The sequence below is a fragment of the Pleurodeles waltl genome, chromosome 12 (assembly GCF_031143425.1).
Source record: "Pleurodeles waltl isolate 20211129_DDA chromosome 12, aPleWal1.hap1.20221129, whole genome shotgun sequence".
Lineage (NCBI taxonomy): Eukaryota > Metazoa > Chordata > Amphibia > Caudata > Salamandridae > Pleurodeles > Pleurodeles waltl.
Genome location: NC_090451.1, coordinates 60,804,111 through 60,821,198, shown reverse-complemented (window position 1 = coordinate 60,821,198; position 17,088 = coordinate 60,804,111). Strand labels below are relative to the sequence as shown.

General features: G+C 43.2%; 1 protein-coding gene across 7 annotated transcripts in view; it reads right to left on the bottom strand.

Moving 5' to 3' along the window:
• PTPRS (protein tyrosine phosphatase receptor type S) overlaps positions 1-17,088 on the bottom strand; it is a 542,831-nt gene that overhangs the window by 66,442 nt on the left and 459,301 nt on the right. For all 7 annotated transcript variants that reach the window (XM_069215972.1, XM_069215973.1, XM_069215971.1 and 4 more), the window contains 2 exons: positions 12,835-12,932; positions 6,712-6,835 (listed from right to left, as the gene is read on the bottom strand). In XM_069215972.1, the coding sequence (XP_069072073.1) occupies positions 6,712-6,835; positions 12,835-12,932 (222 nt within the window). The remainder of the gene's footprint in view (positions 1-6,711; positions 6,836-12,834; positions 12,933-17,088) is intronic.

The following is a 17,088-nucleotide window of genomic DNA, read 5'->3' as shown; positions in this document are numbered from 1 at the left end:
CACTTTTAAAGTGGTACATCACTCCTTGGTGTATAGCACAGATAGCGATAACTTCACAGAAGTGCTGGCACTGCAGGGTGAAATGTATTCTGTGATTGATAAGCCTTAGGTTTAAAAAGAATAGAAAAACCTAAAACACAATCAAAAGCGCTAAAAACTTTGCAATTCAGCCACTTCTTCGACTGGTATACAGTCATCATGTTCTATTTATTAGTAAGAAGATAAACACCTAACGTTGTTTTGGATTTTTAGTAGCTTTTGTATTAAAACTGTGTATATTGGTTGTTGTGTGGATGCTGCAAAACATGCAGACACCATTAGTTATGTCCACTAAACCTTGATAAGTAAATTTGCAGTTTGCACCCTGCTCAACGTCCAACCAACACATTGATGTGAACCCTAACGAGAACAGCAAACCTTCAGTTCCTTTCTAACCTTTTCCGTGGGCAACCCAAACCTCTGTCACCGGCTGACAACACTCTTAATGACTACAACGCATTCTGGAAAAACCATTTGTACACCTATGCTCTAGCTAAAATCCTCAATTCAAACTCTTCATCCCCGTGGCAATCCATAGAGCTCACCAAAAACACATTTTCTATCCCCAGCCAGGAACAAAATGGAAGACAAACAGAACCCCAGATGGCTTAATGCCCTCACACCACTGAAGTTCCGTTGTATAACACACAAATAACAAATCATATCAACAAGAGCGTAGTACTATACTAACACCATCAATGAAGATAGCAACATTAGCATAATGGCCTTCAAAATCATCAAGTACTGCATCAAGGCCCTGTCCTACACTCCACGGATAACTGCAATATTATCAACCACCTTAGTGAAAAACTAAAGAAAATCCACAGCACATCAACAAGGTCCGTTTCCTCTGACACCCACACTTCCACAGTGCGTCCTACAATGGTCAACTTTTAAACAGTTAAAATGATTACTTACCTTTGTGCTTCACCACGGCCTTCACTGGAGAAACCAACTCATCCTGATTCGCCATTACAAATGCTTTTCCCTTCAAGGTCTCTATCAAGGCAGGCCAGATCCTCCCACTCCTTAAGAAACCCACAGTACAACCAGATGTTTCACTAACTTCTGGTCCATCACTCATCTAACCATTGGCAGGGGGGAAAAAGCAGTCTATTCTCAACTTCAAGATCAGATCAATGCCAACCATTTCATACACAGCTGTCTGGCTGTAGATAGCGCTGCAGCTTGGAGACAGGTACCTTATAATTCATAGACTCCTGCTGACTACAGATAAAAAGGACCCATGCCTCTTGATATTATTAGACTTCTTAGCTGCCTTCAAAACTGTCTACCGCCTGTCATCCAAGCCCTGAAGTCCGTGATTCAATGGAAATGTTCTTCACTGGTTGGTATTACCTATCCAAACAACACCAGTTCACTCACTTAGCCACCTCCAGGTTCCAGAAAATGTATCTGGATCACTTGTAGACTTTCATCTTGTCCCCAGTCATCTTCAACCTACATGTGGAGCATCTTGGAACACTACTCATTGGTAACATAAAAAATTCACCAATATACTGACCACACTCCAGAAGTCCAGTGCTCCCAGAGTCTAATGCCTCCAACACTGCTCACACCTCATCTTGTCCTGAATTCCCTGCACCTACCTGAAGATTAAAGCCACCAAAACAGGGTTCCGGCTATTGACCAGGAAAAGCAAAAAATAGTCGACACCTGGCTCAATTACATGACCTTGGACAAATTTGTACCACAACTTTGGCCTAACACCACATCAGGCCGATTCCCCCCAGACCAGAGTTTTACCCTTAAGGAACACATTGCCAAGAAAACCAAGGCTCACTCTCCTAAAGAAAGTGAAACCGTTCCTCCCATAATGCAACTTCAGAACTGATATTCAAGCCACCCTCCTGTGGCATCTGGATTGTGGCAATGCACTGCTCCGTGGCCTCCTGGATTCTACTTTAACCTCCCTTAAGGGCAAACTACATGAGGCAGTATGCCTTATCAAGGGCCCTGAAGAGATAAGAGCACATCACCCTCACCCTGGTGGAACTCCAGTGGTTAACCTTACCATCTCGCACCATCTTTAAAACGGGCTTCAGAATCTATAAAGCCATCACCACTGGCACACGTGTCCATATAGATGACAAGCTTACCATTACAGGTGGCTCTCGATGCAACTGCAGCCAGAATACAATCGGGAAAAGACATGCAAAAAAGACAGAAGAGCCAACAAACTCTCTCCATTTATGCACCCAAATTCTAGAACAACAATGCTGTGTCCATAAGGTCTGTATGAACCCTGACTTAGGAAAAGTTGAAGACCCAACTCTTGAAAGTGCACTACATCATGATGTAGTAACAGTCCATTTTGCTCTTTGAAGCCAATTGCCTCTCCGTTTGCCTTTCTGTTCACATATCTACTGTCTGAACTTTTCAGATATATTTGTGCTATATAAATAGCGTCAACAACAAAACAAGATTCTGCACCCTAGAACGCTACGCATGTTTTACCTCGCACCAGTTAATCCACATGCCCAGAACCTAGAATTTTGCTGTAAACGTGTTTAGAGAACCAGTTCCACTCAGTAAGCAGACGGGTTCATGCTAATTTTCAGTTTGAGCCAATTCCCCAGAGTCATGACAATGAAAGAGAAAAGATAATTTTCTAACCTATGTGCCACAACCTCTCCAGCCAGGCAGAACAGACTTGGTTTCACTGCGTGTTTCGCCCTTCTTCTGAATTTAATACATGGCGGCCATGTTGTTCTGGTCTAAATATATGAGAAGGAGTTCCAGGTAATGTATGTGGTGACAATGCTGCTGAGAGGGCCACATCCCCGGACTGTGACTTAGTTGAAATGTGCACCCCACTCTGTGAGAGAGGCATCTGTGATTATCTGCAGAACTGGGTCTGTAAAAGGCTTGTCTTGCACTAAGTTGTTGGTGGTCCAACATTACACAGAGTGGTTTGCTTTTCCCTGTATCAACACAGTAAATCTTCCAAGTGACCCTCTGCTTGGGACCACTGATTAGTGAGGCACTCTGGGAGGGGGGCACATGTGACGTCTTGAGTGAGGAACAATGGCAATGCATTCATAAAAAAAGGCACATGACCGTGCAAACTGCACGTTGATGATAGATCTGAAAAAGAGGACGCCAGTGTTGAAAGGGTAAGACTCTTTACTGGTTGGAGAAGGCTTTGCCTGTAACCTCATTTAGAACTGACCCTATAAACGACTGTATTTGCAGTAGTTATGATGGGACGTGGTAGCATTTATGGGGAAACCCAAGCTGTGAAGCTAGGACACCACTGTTTGAGTGTGTGCCAGACAGTACAACTTGCTGCTGCATTTGATTAGCCGATCGTTGATGTAGGGAATATGTCCATGCCTCATTTGCCAAAATGCTACCGCCACTGCTAGGCAATTGGTAAACATCCTTGAAGCTGTAGTTTCTCCAGAGGGGAGTACTCTGATCTGGTAGTGCTACCTACTTGCCACAAAGTGAAGGTATCCCAGATGACTGGGTGGGTGGAAATATGGAAATAGGCGTCCTTTAGGTCAAGCACATTCATTAAGTGCCCCTGCTGAAGGAATGGGATGACATCCTGCATGGTTGTCATGCAGAAATGTTCTGATAGGATGTATCCATTCACAGGCCTGAGATCGAGGATGGGCCTTAAGGAGACGTCCTTTTTGAGAATTAGGAACTAAAGGGAGTACACCCCACTCCCATGGTGTTCTGAGGTGTTTCTATAGCACCTTTTTGCAGCAGGGCCCGCACTTCCTCCAGAAGGGAGAAGCGCCCCGACTGGCATGGTGGGAGGTTCCCTCTGAGGATGTGTGTACCACAAAGGAGTCTGGAGGAGCCTGCCCCTTAATGTAGATATGGTCCTTTGGACAGGCTTTGCTTCTCTACCCTGGGGTGGTCACTTTAACTTTGACAGGCACTTTGAAGTTGTCAGGGGCAGCTCTTGGGGAGAAACTTGACAGTATGCTTTAACTTGGAGAGCGTCTCCCCAAGGAAATCATTCTCCTTCTGGGTAATACGCATGCCGAGATTGTGTAAAGCTGCAGCCATCTGGATAACCTCTTGGTATGCTGTAGTGTCATCAGGGGTGAGGCCCTCACTGAATAATCTCCATGGCCTCTGGGGAGGGTTTTGGGGCTGTGGGGGGGAGGGGGATGGTTTGCAGTAGTCCACATTGTAGTCGTCCCACGGTCATTGGTGGGACTGCTCTGGGCTAGTTGTACGGGCCAAAAGTGCATAGGAAGCTTCCCGGCTGAGAATTTGAGAAGAGACTTACTGGTGACTGAGGCAGTTGAGGAGGGGTTCATAAGTGTGGTTGCATCAGTGGAGGTGGTGGAAATGGACTATATGATGAGCAGACAGCTGTGTCGCGATGCTTCTTAGATGTCAGTTCAGGTGATGGAGGTCTGGAAGAAGGCTCCTCCTGTAAGTCAAGTCTCCTTTTGCAAAGAACAGGCTTTGAAGTTAACTGTAGAGCAAACTTCTACTTGCCAAGATCTTGCCTGTGATTGGGTGAATGAAGAGGAGCTTTTGCCTAGCCAACTCTTGCTGAAGCCTCTGTAGGATCAGGATGTTTGTGATCTAGTCACTGGTAGGCGATAGCGGCCTGGCTTTCTCCCTTGCCTTTGGATCCAAATTGGGTTCCAGTGCCAAGGAAGGCTTCAGATTTGACAATATCTTGTGGATGGGCACCGAAGAAGGAATCTGTGCCGTCTTTGGGTGTGAGCAATGGTGTACGATGCAGTTTGAGCAGCTGGGGCTCGACAGGCGCTAGTGATCCATGCCTTCGGTCAGAGCCTTGGTGGTTCCTGAAGTGATTATTGGTGCCAACGGGGGCAGGAAAGCAGCAGAGACCCATGACTATCTTTGCCTCAACAACTGTGCTCAGGGCTTGACTCCTGTGGGAGTGGTGCTCTGCTGGGTGTGAGTTGTTTTATGGTACCTCACCTTGGAGATATGAATATCTAGGGGTGAAGGACTACTCAGAACTGTGGGCATGGTCTTCATGCAAGGGCCGGCCTTCAGCACCAGGTCAGTGTCCTCCATGCACTGGTAGTCATATTCGCTGGGTGACAAGGTCTCTGGACTTGTGTGACAATTGCACTGCTAGGAGTCCAGATGGCCCTGCCTTCTCACGTTCTTGGGCACCAAGGGAATCTTCTTCCCCAAAGATGTCCGGTATGCCAGAGATGTCCTGCTGCTGCAGCCTCTTATGTGCCCAGAAGCGTTCTCAGATATTAGAACGCGAGGCATGAAGGGCAGGAAGCAGCATCATGTTAGGGGATAAACAGACATTGCACACCTCGTGCTTGAGGGACTGATGCCTCATGGCGTCGCCAGAGATCTTTGTGTAGCCGAAGGCTGCACGTGTCAGTACAAATAGAGTGGCGAACCTTAGGGGAGCCATATGCAGTGTGTTAGAACAGTAACTGAATGGGCCAAATGAAAAATATGTTGGGAACAAGACAACCTTGCATCCCACTTGGTGGCTGTCCGAACACCCGGCGGGTAAAAAAAACTATCTGACGTGGAGTTGGTGCCCATGCACAATGTGCAGCAAGAGGAGTAGTCACGTCATATCCAGTGACTCAGCAAACTTCTTAGACGAAAAACAACTTACAAACGTCTGAGCCCAACACTAGATGGCAGGAGTACGCTAAGCATGTGTAGATAAAGAAACACATGCTCTGAACAAATTGTTTGCATTTAAACTGGTGATTTACTTTGAGCTTCGACTATTTCTAAATAGCACTAAATAAAAATGATGTTTGATTTAGAATATTTTTCAACTAAGAAGTAGATGGCAGGATAATGCAGAGCATGTGAACCTAGAACAGGTTCTCACTGCAAAACACCCCCTTTGTCACCCAAACAGTTTTTAATTTTCTTAAGATGTTACTGTCAATTGGGATGGAGAACACAGAAACAAAATTCACTATACAATGATCTGAGCACAGTAAGAACATCCATGTACATTGATATCCACCAATCACTTAAGAATAAGTTATCTTAACCATGATACAACCTGCAGCACTACAGACATGAGCAAAAGGTTGCATAGCACTGTTCACCAAACATGGGTCTCTTGGAAAGCGACCGAACAAGCAGACACAACATTCACTACTCTTTGATGGGATGGGAATTTTGTATTGTCTACAAAAAAAGGCAACAGCCCTTTTACAATAAGGTACCCAGGATTTTAAACTACTTCACTGAATCAGTCAGAACTGCACAAACCCTGACCCAGTTTAGGACAGAGCTGAAATCGCATCTCTTCAAAGGAAACTACATCAGAGTGCAGTGCTCCCAGAAAAAAGCATCCTTTATCACTTATTGACTGTATCCTTGCTTTTGACCCTGAACAGCACTTCATTAGCGATATACAAAACTACACATACATGTAAGTCAGCAGATTCGCTTTAGTTCTATCTCAACAAAGGCAAATGGCTGTTTTATATTTTATTTATCATTAAAAATAAGTTATTTGTCTATGGGCTCTATAGCCTTAAATTCAATTCACTGAAATTGTCCATTTATTAGAAAATGTATTTCTGAGTGTCACTTAAAGATAAAGTTCAAAAAGACAAAAGATAGTCACTTACAGAAAAGATAGTTCCAGTAGGGACTGTCTATTATAAAATTGTGCTGTGGTCATCAATAGCCATTGGGAATTACCTTCGATTGGCAGTAGAATGACTCTTGAATGGTCGTAGGCGATTACATTGGCATACCGGTTCTTGGGCTTGTTTACTTCCAAGTTGGAGTGCTCCCATGTGAACTGCTGCCCTGGATCGATGGACTAAAGGGAAAAGAAAAATCCACAACAAGTTAGACTTAGTGAATTCGACCAATGGGAATTTGTTTCTTGCTCACTCCTACATTGCCTGGGAACATGCAGGCTAACAAGTGACCAGTAGTTCCCTCTCATACGTTGTTGAAAGAATGTATGTCGTACTCGATGATGGAGGTTTAATTGGACTATTTTCAATTATGTCTTACTTTGTTACATTATTAGTTTGGTGATGGCCAAACTTTCTCTATTTTGTCTTCGCAAAGTATGGTGTCACTCTCTTGATCATTAGCTATGGTGCAATATTGGATAAAATCATAGGGGTTCAGTGGCTAATTTGAAACCTCGCAGCCTTGATTATGCAGCTTTTGCTTCACAACAGGTGTTGGCAGGCTTTTTGTGTAGTAAAAATTCGGAGCAAAAATAAAGACATTGATATTTTACAATGCCTCCAACATTTGAACTGTATTTTCAATATGGACATCTTAGGATTTGGTGTCCCAAGAGAGCGCACCCCGTGTTTGGGGTTTTTCATTGGAATCCCCACAAGCACCTTCTTCAGCAGAGTTCTTGCCTCTTCTTTGCAAAGCATTTTTCCCTTCTTGCACATTCCTAGGGATTCTTTCAACACATCATCCATGGTAGGCCCTCTAGGAGTTACCACTGTACTTTTATGTGTGAACGATTAACATTTATTGATGTATGAATTGAATGTCCTTATGTATTAATTGAATAAACCTTGATCATTTTATTTTTTTGACACTTTTTTTGCTAGATTAAATCTATTGTGACTTTGAATACTTTCTTCAGCCATTAACAAAGTAATATAGTTAAACTGTAGCAGTGAAACGGTTTTTCCACTACCCTGAAAGACTTCCTGTTAGATACAGTATCACCTTATATTGATTCTGTAATTTGATTCCAAGATCTTCATGGTTTGGGACATTTTGCATGCTATATTCTACTAATATTTGAAACTTCTCATAAAATATGGGTGACTATCTCACACTTCCTCGGAAGGGCCTTTCACTCTTGACTAGGTTGGTGGGGATAATATATTGTTCATTTCCTCTCCTATTAGTAGGGATTACCTACACTTTCTCAAGAAGGCACATGCAAGACTTTTAAGTCTTGCGTAAGTGAATTGTAGACCTCTCGCTGTCATGTAAGCCAGAAGGGACCTGTCACATGTAAGCTGATGGAGAGTCACGCTCCTGTCTGTAAGCGAACAATATACATTTTCCGTATTTACATATAGATAGAATGTAGACCTATTTACCCTCACATAAATATAGAGGACTAGTCTTCAAGTGAGTCGATGTTAAAATTCTCATTTCCATGTAAAAGGATCAAAATCATTTGCTGTCATGTACGAGGGTACAGGACATTTCACAACCATGTATGCGGAAAGTAACCCATTAGAGGATGGCAACTTTTCACTCCTATGAAGATGGAAATCTCACAATGTCATGTGTCATGAGACCTCTCACTTACATTAGAGGATGGAGATCTTGGTCTCATATAATAGGATGGAGATCTTATAAGAGGGTGATACTTCATATGGAAGAGAATGGAGAGCTCTCATTGCTGCAGAAGAGAATTAAAATCTTATGGAGGGAGAGGAAGGCCCTCACGGAAGAGGATATGAAGCTTTAATATTCAGGGAAGTGAATGGAAACCTCACACTCTTGGAACAAATGTGGTAAACATTTAGATTATGTAAGGAGATGCAGACCTTTACTTATTAAGGGAATGAAATCTCACACATGCAAGAAAATGGGAAACTTTTCACTCTCAGTTGAAAGTTCTCACTCATGTCTGTGCCAATAGGGGACCTATCCGTATCATAGAGGATCTTGACCTTTCCATAAGACTGTCACTGGTCATTGAAGCGCTTCAGTAACTGTAAACACTTAGAAATAGGCTGCTCCACGTTACTTATAATACGAAACATCAGCCTTTTCTCCACCTCTTTCACTGCTTTGCTGAAAGGGGGAAATACTTGGCAATCCTATGCTCCGGTTTGTGGCACTTTTGGGCCAGAGCTGGAATGTGCCAGGTACACTCAGTATCTCCATCTTTAACAGTGTTGCTTCCATCCGTCCACACCGATAATGTAACACATCATACCTAGATCAAGAAGATCTCAAAATTGACAAGGGGGCTTGAATCAATCAGACTATGTGCTAGTGCAAATTATACTGGTACTTTGAAACCATTTTACAATGTGGGTTTAGGCCTTTCATTCTTGTACTCTAGGCCCTGCACAGTTGAACCCTTGTTCCTGCCATGTAGCACCCTGCTCTTGCACTGTTATGCTCTTCCTCAGTGCATCTGCCCCATGTCTGACATTCTTGCACCTGCCCCCTGCTCTATGCTTCGTCCCTGCAGTCTTTTAACTTGTCCCATACCCTCTTGCAGGGCTCACCTAAAATCTATCTTATCCGTACTTTACTGGGTGTCTTCTGTCAGCACTTGGTGACCGGTTAGGGTATTTAAGTTCTTAACAAGAGTCCTTAGTTAGTCATTACTCGTGCAGTGTCCCTTCATTCTTGCACCATGTGCACCCATGCATCTTAAACACAGGCACCTTAATGCAGCTTCAAGCAGCCTTGAACTGCACTCTGCTCTGGCGTCTTGGCACCGGGAGCTAATCACGAAGAACGCAGCCCCAGCCAGCTCTCTGCACAGTGTTGAATGGCGCTAGACCCAGCATCCGCAGCCAGTGCCTCTACAGTTCTGCAGTAAACTCTATGGAAATCTGTCCCTGAAGTCCGATACCAGGGCCATACAATCTGGAACTCTGTCCATTCCCTCTGCTATGCTATTTATTGTGTTTTCCATACCAATCCACCACTCACACGCCGCCATAGCTCTCACAGAACATTTTTAGTTCTTGGAAGGGGATTTGCTGCAGTGTATCTGTTTGCTCGTGATCCCTCTAATCTCACCCTCACTCATTTCATTAAAGCTGTTTGTTTAACTTTGGCTCCCCGACCAGAGAAGGTTATGCTGGAGCAGCGCCAGGGCACTTGGGATATTGCATTATGCAAATTAATCTCAGACTTCTACATCCAGCATATTAAACAGTTTCTGAATTGTATTCCAAAGTTGCAAGTCAAATATGGCAAGAATAAGTAAGCTTTTTAAAAGGCACAAACCATCGGTGTCAGGAAATAAAGGGAACAGAAGCAAGAGCAAGGTTTCCTGTAACCGGAATGGGTAGTCATTTTTTATTCTGGGACAGGGAAAAAAGCTAGAAAATTAGATATCACACAAACCCAGCCCTTTAGTATTGTCTGAGAGAGTCAGACCTAGTGTTGGCCCTAGATCCAGTGGATGGTACAGCTTGGCTAGTGAGTTAGTCACATACCGGGACAGTACATGTGGCTTACCTCTCACTCAAATGTAAGGCAGAGCATAAATCATACTCTTCCTTGGCCCTAGTGTGTTTTTTCTGAGGCGTAGGCGTGTTACTGCTGTGCCGATTTCCCTATATGTAGAGTGCTCCATAGTGTTCTCTTCAGATATACAGCTATAAAGCAGAGTTCTATCTGATGGGGCCTCAACAAATCAGTCCTAGTTAAATGAACACCTGTCACTGGGCCATTGCCCTCAAAATGTTGACAGTGACAAATCACTTGGTTTCATTATTGCTGAAAGCCAGGACTTGTCAAACATGTGAATATTCTCAACAAAAGATGCACTCTTCTAACTAACTCTCACCCCAGGAAACATGGCATATTCGAAACCAGACAAAGATCAAGTGGTACAATTACCATCCACAAGGGTTCAGCTGTCATTAAGGGTCTCCAAGAGTGGGACAAACCCCTCTTCAGTACCTCAAAAGCAAAGTCTAAATCAAAACTGTGAAATGAATAATTAACATTCAACAGAATACTGAAGGAGGCAGCTAACTTTAGCAAGCAAGTTTTTTGTATCTTCTCGAATCTGTTTATGAAAAGGGATTCAGACCATTGCACTTTTACTAAGAAATACATTCGAAAAATAGAATCTTAATTTGCGTTTAGCGTTGCAAAGTAGAGAAACGTGAGTGTTTATGAATGATGACCTGAACCAGGCAATACAAAAAGTAGGTTTGGTCTTCTCTTGTTTGGCTGAGTTATTCTGGAACTTCTTGAAAGGAAACTTCAGATCTCTTCTCCCTGCATACGATAAAGACCCTATTTACGAGACCTCATAAGGCTTGTTAATAGTGTTCTTCCATCTGCTTCAGTATCATACATTCTCATAAAAGCACTTTAAAATTGCATCTGTGCTGGTCGTGCAGCCACATATGGCCCTCCTATCACACTGTAGTGACTTCTAAACATTGGCAGGGTTGTGAGAATCAGATCATAGAGCATGTTTAAGGAGTGTCAAAGAAGTACATAGTGTGCTGAAACGTAGAAATGTGGTTTTGACAGTGGCCTTGCGCAATCTGTTTGGCATAGAAGGTTGTAAACATGCAGTTTGTTCAGTGGGGAGCAGCTGGCCATGGGCCTTGTAGGGTTATATTAAAAAAGAAGACTGTGTTGATGGCCTTTTCAGTGACATATCACCAGTGAGTTGGGCTGTTGGGAAGTGGTACTGTAGTAGAGGGGGAGAAGATGAGCAGGCATGAGGGAAAACTTGTGTACACATTTATTAGGTGCCAGGTGACTATGGAATGCACTTTTTTCACTTCCATGCAGCTAACGGAACCATGAACCCATGGATACAACATCTACAGCACACACAAGTGAGATTTGGCATTTTATTATTGACCTGGACAAGTAGAAAGCAAATAATTTTTTTAAATTGTCTTTTTGAATCTCAGAATACTTGTAGATTTACACACACACACACACACACACTATTAGCCCCAAGCCTGGAGTAACGGAAGCATTCATTTTGCACAGTATGTTGTGGTTATGAAACTTCCTTCTAACACCCAGTGCAGAAAGAAGTGATATGTACTATGACCATTTTTTTAAAACTCACAATGCACTACCTGCAGGATCTACACTTGTTACTTGTGATGTTTTTGATGCCCTCAAGTTGACTGCAGTAGTGGCCTTCAAATGTTGCATGGTATCTGGTTTCCATAGTTGCATTTTCTTCTGGTGATCCAGAGAATCAGTAACTACAAACTTATATATTCCAAGGATGTGTGTCTAAACAGCCTTAGGGGAGATTCACAGTTTGACTGGCAGCCTGCCCGACTGCCAGAAGTCCATACTGCCGACGCCCTGACTGACAAACTCTCGCGATATTTAGAGATTACCACCGGCCTAGCTGTGATCTCTATGCCTTTACAGCAAACACAATCACAGCAGGACCTCTGATGCATTGCATTTTTGGTGCGCAGCTGCCGTCCTTAAGGCAGCCATGCACCAGGCATTTTTTTCCCCAAACAAAACTGTCAAAGCGGGAATTTGGTATTGAAAAAAACAGAAACAGATGATCCCACACCCTGGGAGGTTTCTCCCGTCCATGTCGTGGTCATTTTTATTTTTCATTTCTGTCTGGGACTGCTAGCTTTTTACTGGTGTTGACAGAAAAAAACGACTGTGCTTTAAATAGCGCAGGCTTTCTGGTGTCCGTATAGGCTGTCTGGGTAAGCTATTAAAGAGCAGGTGGACCGAGGGTTTGATGGACCAGGTGCTCCTCCAAGTTTGTGGCAGATTACGCCTTCTGCCAAACTTTAATTAACACCTTCAGTGCTTCAAAGTCAGATGTGGAGACTGCATGTTCTGGAGCCTACCGATGGAGGCAATGAGCTTGGCCTGTCCTGACTGGAAATCGATGCAAAGTCTTACATTTTTATGGTGTAACTTTTCCATTGTTTACTTCTAAAATCCATTTTGTAATACCGTGTTCATGTACAGTTAGCAGATACTTCTTGGGTGGGGCACGCGTTCCATTAAAATAGCAAAACATTGTATTATGATGTTCTTGTGTAGGTATTCGGGGGCAATTGGAAAATCTCTCAAAACTGAGGGCACAAAATATCAACTCACGCTTACCTCATATTCCTGGGACAACTTCAGGTTATCGTTGGCTTTAAGGTGTTCTGTGTGTTCCGCCAGTTCTGAAATGGGGATAGGTGGGTGGTTGAGCATACCTGAGGAGAAGACAAAGCAGTACATGCTGACAACCCCGATCTACTGTTAGTTGAGCCTTGAAACAATTCACGCACTAGAAAGGAAAGTCTAGGAATGTGAGCTCTGCATTGCAAAGAGAGGTTAGCACAGACGTCAGGGCTCGAAATGATAGCCTGCAAGATCAAAAGGCAATTGAGGCTTCCCCAAAATGGCCCCTATGGTCAGCCAGAGACTCCGCAGGTACCACCAACAAATAAGATCCCCAATCTGGCCCCAAACCAAAACCAAAGCACTGCCAGAGGGAAACAAAGCAACATGGAGATGGCAGGATGAATGAAATGAATAGGAGATATTAGAGAGAGAGTGGGCCACAGATGATGTCAAGTGACCCTTTTCAGGGCAGTGCTAGAGGAAGAGAGACTCATCTTTCTTACATATTAGATCTACTTGGTGCTTTACTCAGCTCAAGAGGACATCCCTGGTTCAGGTGGCAAAGTTAAGCTTGGGGAAGGCATGTCTGAACCTTATGGATGGCTTTGCATTTGTTTGAATGTTAAGTCACAGCTCTTAAAGGAGTTTGTGGGAGGTGGTCCTATCCTACTGTAATATCATTCCAACCTTCGGTTCATGGTTGATGCCCAACAAAGAATACTCCTTGCAACTGCTAAGGTTGGTTATTTATGAGCAAGAGGACTAGAGAACTTCAGTCTAGCACATACCTGTGCTTAATGATAGTTCTTGGATGTAGACGCTGTTAACTTTTTTTTAACAAGTTGTTGCTTCACATGCTATGCATACCTATTCTGACATCTAGTGTTGGGCTTGGAGTGTTACAAGTTGTTTTTCTTCGAAGAAGTCTTTTCAGAGTCACGGGATCGAGTGACTCTTCCTCTCGGTTACAGTGTGCATGGGCATCGACTCCATAGTTAGATTGTTTTCCCGCAAAGTGTGAAGGAAGGAGTGATAGCGTATAAGAATATAAAGAGATGTCCATGCCAATGTAAATGTATATACATATGTACAAATATTAAACTTGAACGAATACAAGCTTCCAGGGAGGAGGGAGGATTCATGTGAATCTGCAGCACTACATGCCACGAACAGATGTGCACTGGGTAAGTGACATTTTCCGTTCGATGTCATGAGTAGCTGCAGATACACATGCTATGCATACACTACAAAGCAGTTAGTCCTCCCAAAAAATAGCGGTGGCTAGCCTGTAGGAGTTGAAGTTGTTTGAAATAGTGTTCTTAATACAGCCTGGCCTACAGGTTTGATTTCTGCAAATGAAGTAAATAGCATAGAATATCTTGTATAGATGCTGTAAGTGGTTCAGTGTTTTTAGACTGACAGCAGTAGACAAATCTTTTCCACTTGTTTGCGTAACATTGTCTAGTAGTAGGTTTACGTGCTTGTTTAATTACTTCCATACATTCTGATGGAAGCTTTAGGTAACCAAATTCTAAGACTTCAGGAGCCAAATTGCTAGATTGAGAGCATTGGGGGTTGGGTGCCTTATTTGACCTTTGTTCTGTATTAACACGTCTGGTCTGTTTGGGAGTTTGGAATGAGGTACTACATGACAGATCTAGCAGTGTGGTGTACCAAGGCTGACATGCCCACGTTGGGGCTATGAGTATCATGGTTGGTGATGTTTGACGTAGTTTGCTGACCAGAAAGGGAAGGAGTGGGAAAGCGGGGAAAAGCGTAAGCAAATATCCCTGACCAATTGATCCATAGAGAATTGCCCTTGGATAGGGGATGTGGGTGTCTGGATGCAAAGTTTTGGCATTTCGCATTTTCGCTTTTTGCAAATAGGTGTATTTCTGGTGTCCCCCACTTTTAAAAGTACTTTTGAAGTACTTGGGGGTGAATCTCCCATTCGTGGGTTCGTTGGTGATTCCTGCTTAGGAGATCTGCCAGCTGATTGTCTATCCCTAGAATGTATTGTGCTAACCAATGAGTGTGATTGTGAATTGCCCATTTCCATATTGTTTGGGCTAGTAGGGACAGTTGAGATGAAGGTGTCCAGCCCTGTTTGTTGAAGTAATACATGGTTGTCATGTTGTCTGTTTTTATTAGAACAGTCTTCTGTTTGAGAAGAGGTTGAAATGCTTTTAGGGCAAGAAATTCAGCTAATAATTCTAGGTGGTTTATGTGAAACTGTTTCTGTTTGTCATCCCATTCCCCTTGACTGGTATGATTGTTGAGATGAGCTCCCCAACGTATCATGGATGCGTCTGTTTGATTATGGTCTGAGGCACAGGGTCTGGAAATGACTGCCCCTTCATTAGATTGCTGAGATTCCACCATTGAAGGGACATATGTGTTTGCCGGTCCAACAACACTAGATCTTGAAGTTGACCGTGTGCCTGAGACCATTGTTGTGAGAGGCACTGTTGTAAGGGCCTCATGTTTAGTCTTGCATGTGGAACTATAGCTATGCAAGATGCCATCATCTCTAGAATTTTCATGATGAATCTTACAGTATATTTGTGATTTGGCTGTATTTGTGGTATAAGATTTTGGAATGCTTGTACCCTTTGTGTATTTGGATATGCTAGGGCTTTCCTGGGTATTTAGAATAGCACCTAGGTAACTTATGCTTGTACTGTGCTGGTTGAAGGTGTGATTTTTGGTAATTGAGAGTGAACCCAAGTGTATGTAGGGTTTCTATCACATATTGAGTGTGTTGTTGGAATTGTGTAAAATTGCTTGATTTTATTAGCCAATCTTCTAGATTTGGAAAGACCTGAATGTGTTGTCTTCTTAAGTAGGCTGTTACTACTGTTAGACATTTTGTGAACACTCTAGGGGCTGTTGTCATGCCAAATGGCAACACTTTGAACTTGTAATGTTTTCCTGATAAGACGAACCTGAGGTATTTTCTGTGAGCTGGATGGATGAGTATGTGGAAATACGCATCTTTGAGGTCTATAGCAGTCATGTAATCTTGTTTTTGTAGAAGTGGAATGACATCCTGCAGAGTTACCATGTGAAAATGCTCTGACATAATGTATAGATTGAGAAGCCTGAGGTCCAAGATGGGCCTTATGGGTTCCGTCTGTTTTGGGACTGAGGAAGTATAGCGAGTATACTCCTGTTCCTTGTTGAGAATGTGTAACTAATTCTATTGCTTGTTTTAATAGTAGAGATTGTACCTCTTGTTGCAACAGAACGTTGTGTTCTGGGGACAATTTGTGGTATTGTGGTGGAATGTTTGGAGGGGTGGAGATGAATTCTAGGCAATAGCCATTGTGGATAATTGATAATACCCAATTGTCTGTGGTGATATTTTGCCAAAGTGAGTGGAATTGCTGTGGTCTTCCCCCCGACAGGAGAAGAGTGGAGGGGTGAGAAGGAAGTCACTGCTTAGGTGGTGTAGTGGCTTGCTTTGAGGTTTGGAACTTGCCTCTGTTCCTGAAATATCGTCTTCTATAGGACCCTCTAAAGAGGAGGAGATGTAGGGAGAGGTGCTGGTTTCTCCTTTTGTTTCTGCACTTTTGCTGGTGGTTGAACAGAGTCTAACTCCTCTTGAAATGCCAGCTTTCTTTTAGTCTTTAAAAGAGGTGCTGGGATGATTCGTCCAGTCTCCTTATGTATATGGATTCTGAATTGTCATTCATCCATATTTATTCAGCCATAATAAATAATATTGGCTCAATCTCAGTCTCTTCTTCAGAAGTTTTGTGAGATTCCTGCATGGGCTTTAAGATTTGCTTTAATTTTCTCGAAAGTCCCTGTTCCTCTGTGTACGGGGATTTTTTCGGCTAAGAAGTTTGGATCTTTTTCGGTCCCGAAAAATTAGTCGGTTGTTTCGGTTCTGAAATAGAGTGTTGAATTTTCAACTTCGAGAAATGAGGTTGTTTACTGGAGTCTCAGGTGGAAGCCTTAACGGATTTACTTGACTCCGATGTGGATGGAGGAGTGGCCTTTTTTGGTGCCGACCCCAAAGGTCGGTCGCCAACAGTCTTTTTTTAGGGCCGAACCATGGCCTACCAGCAGTGGTGTACCTAAGGCCTTCGGATGTTTTTTATGTAAGTGTGTAGGGGCAGATGTACTCACATACTGGCCAGCTATAATGGGTCTATCGTTTTCCGATTCTTGTTCGGAGTCAGTGTCTTGGATGGAGACTGCGGTCTGCGACTGCTCTTCCTCCATGACATTCGAGATGTT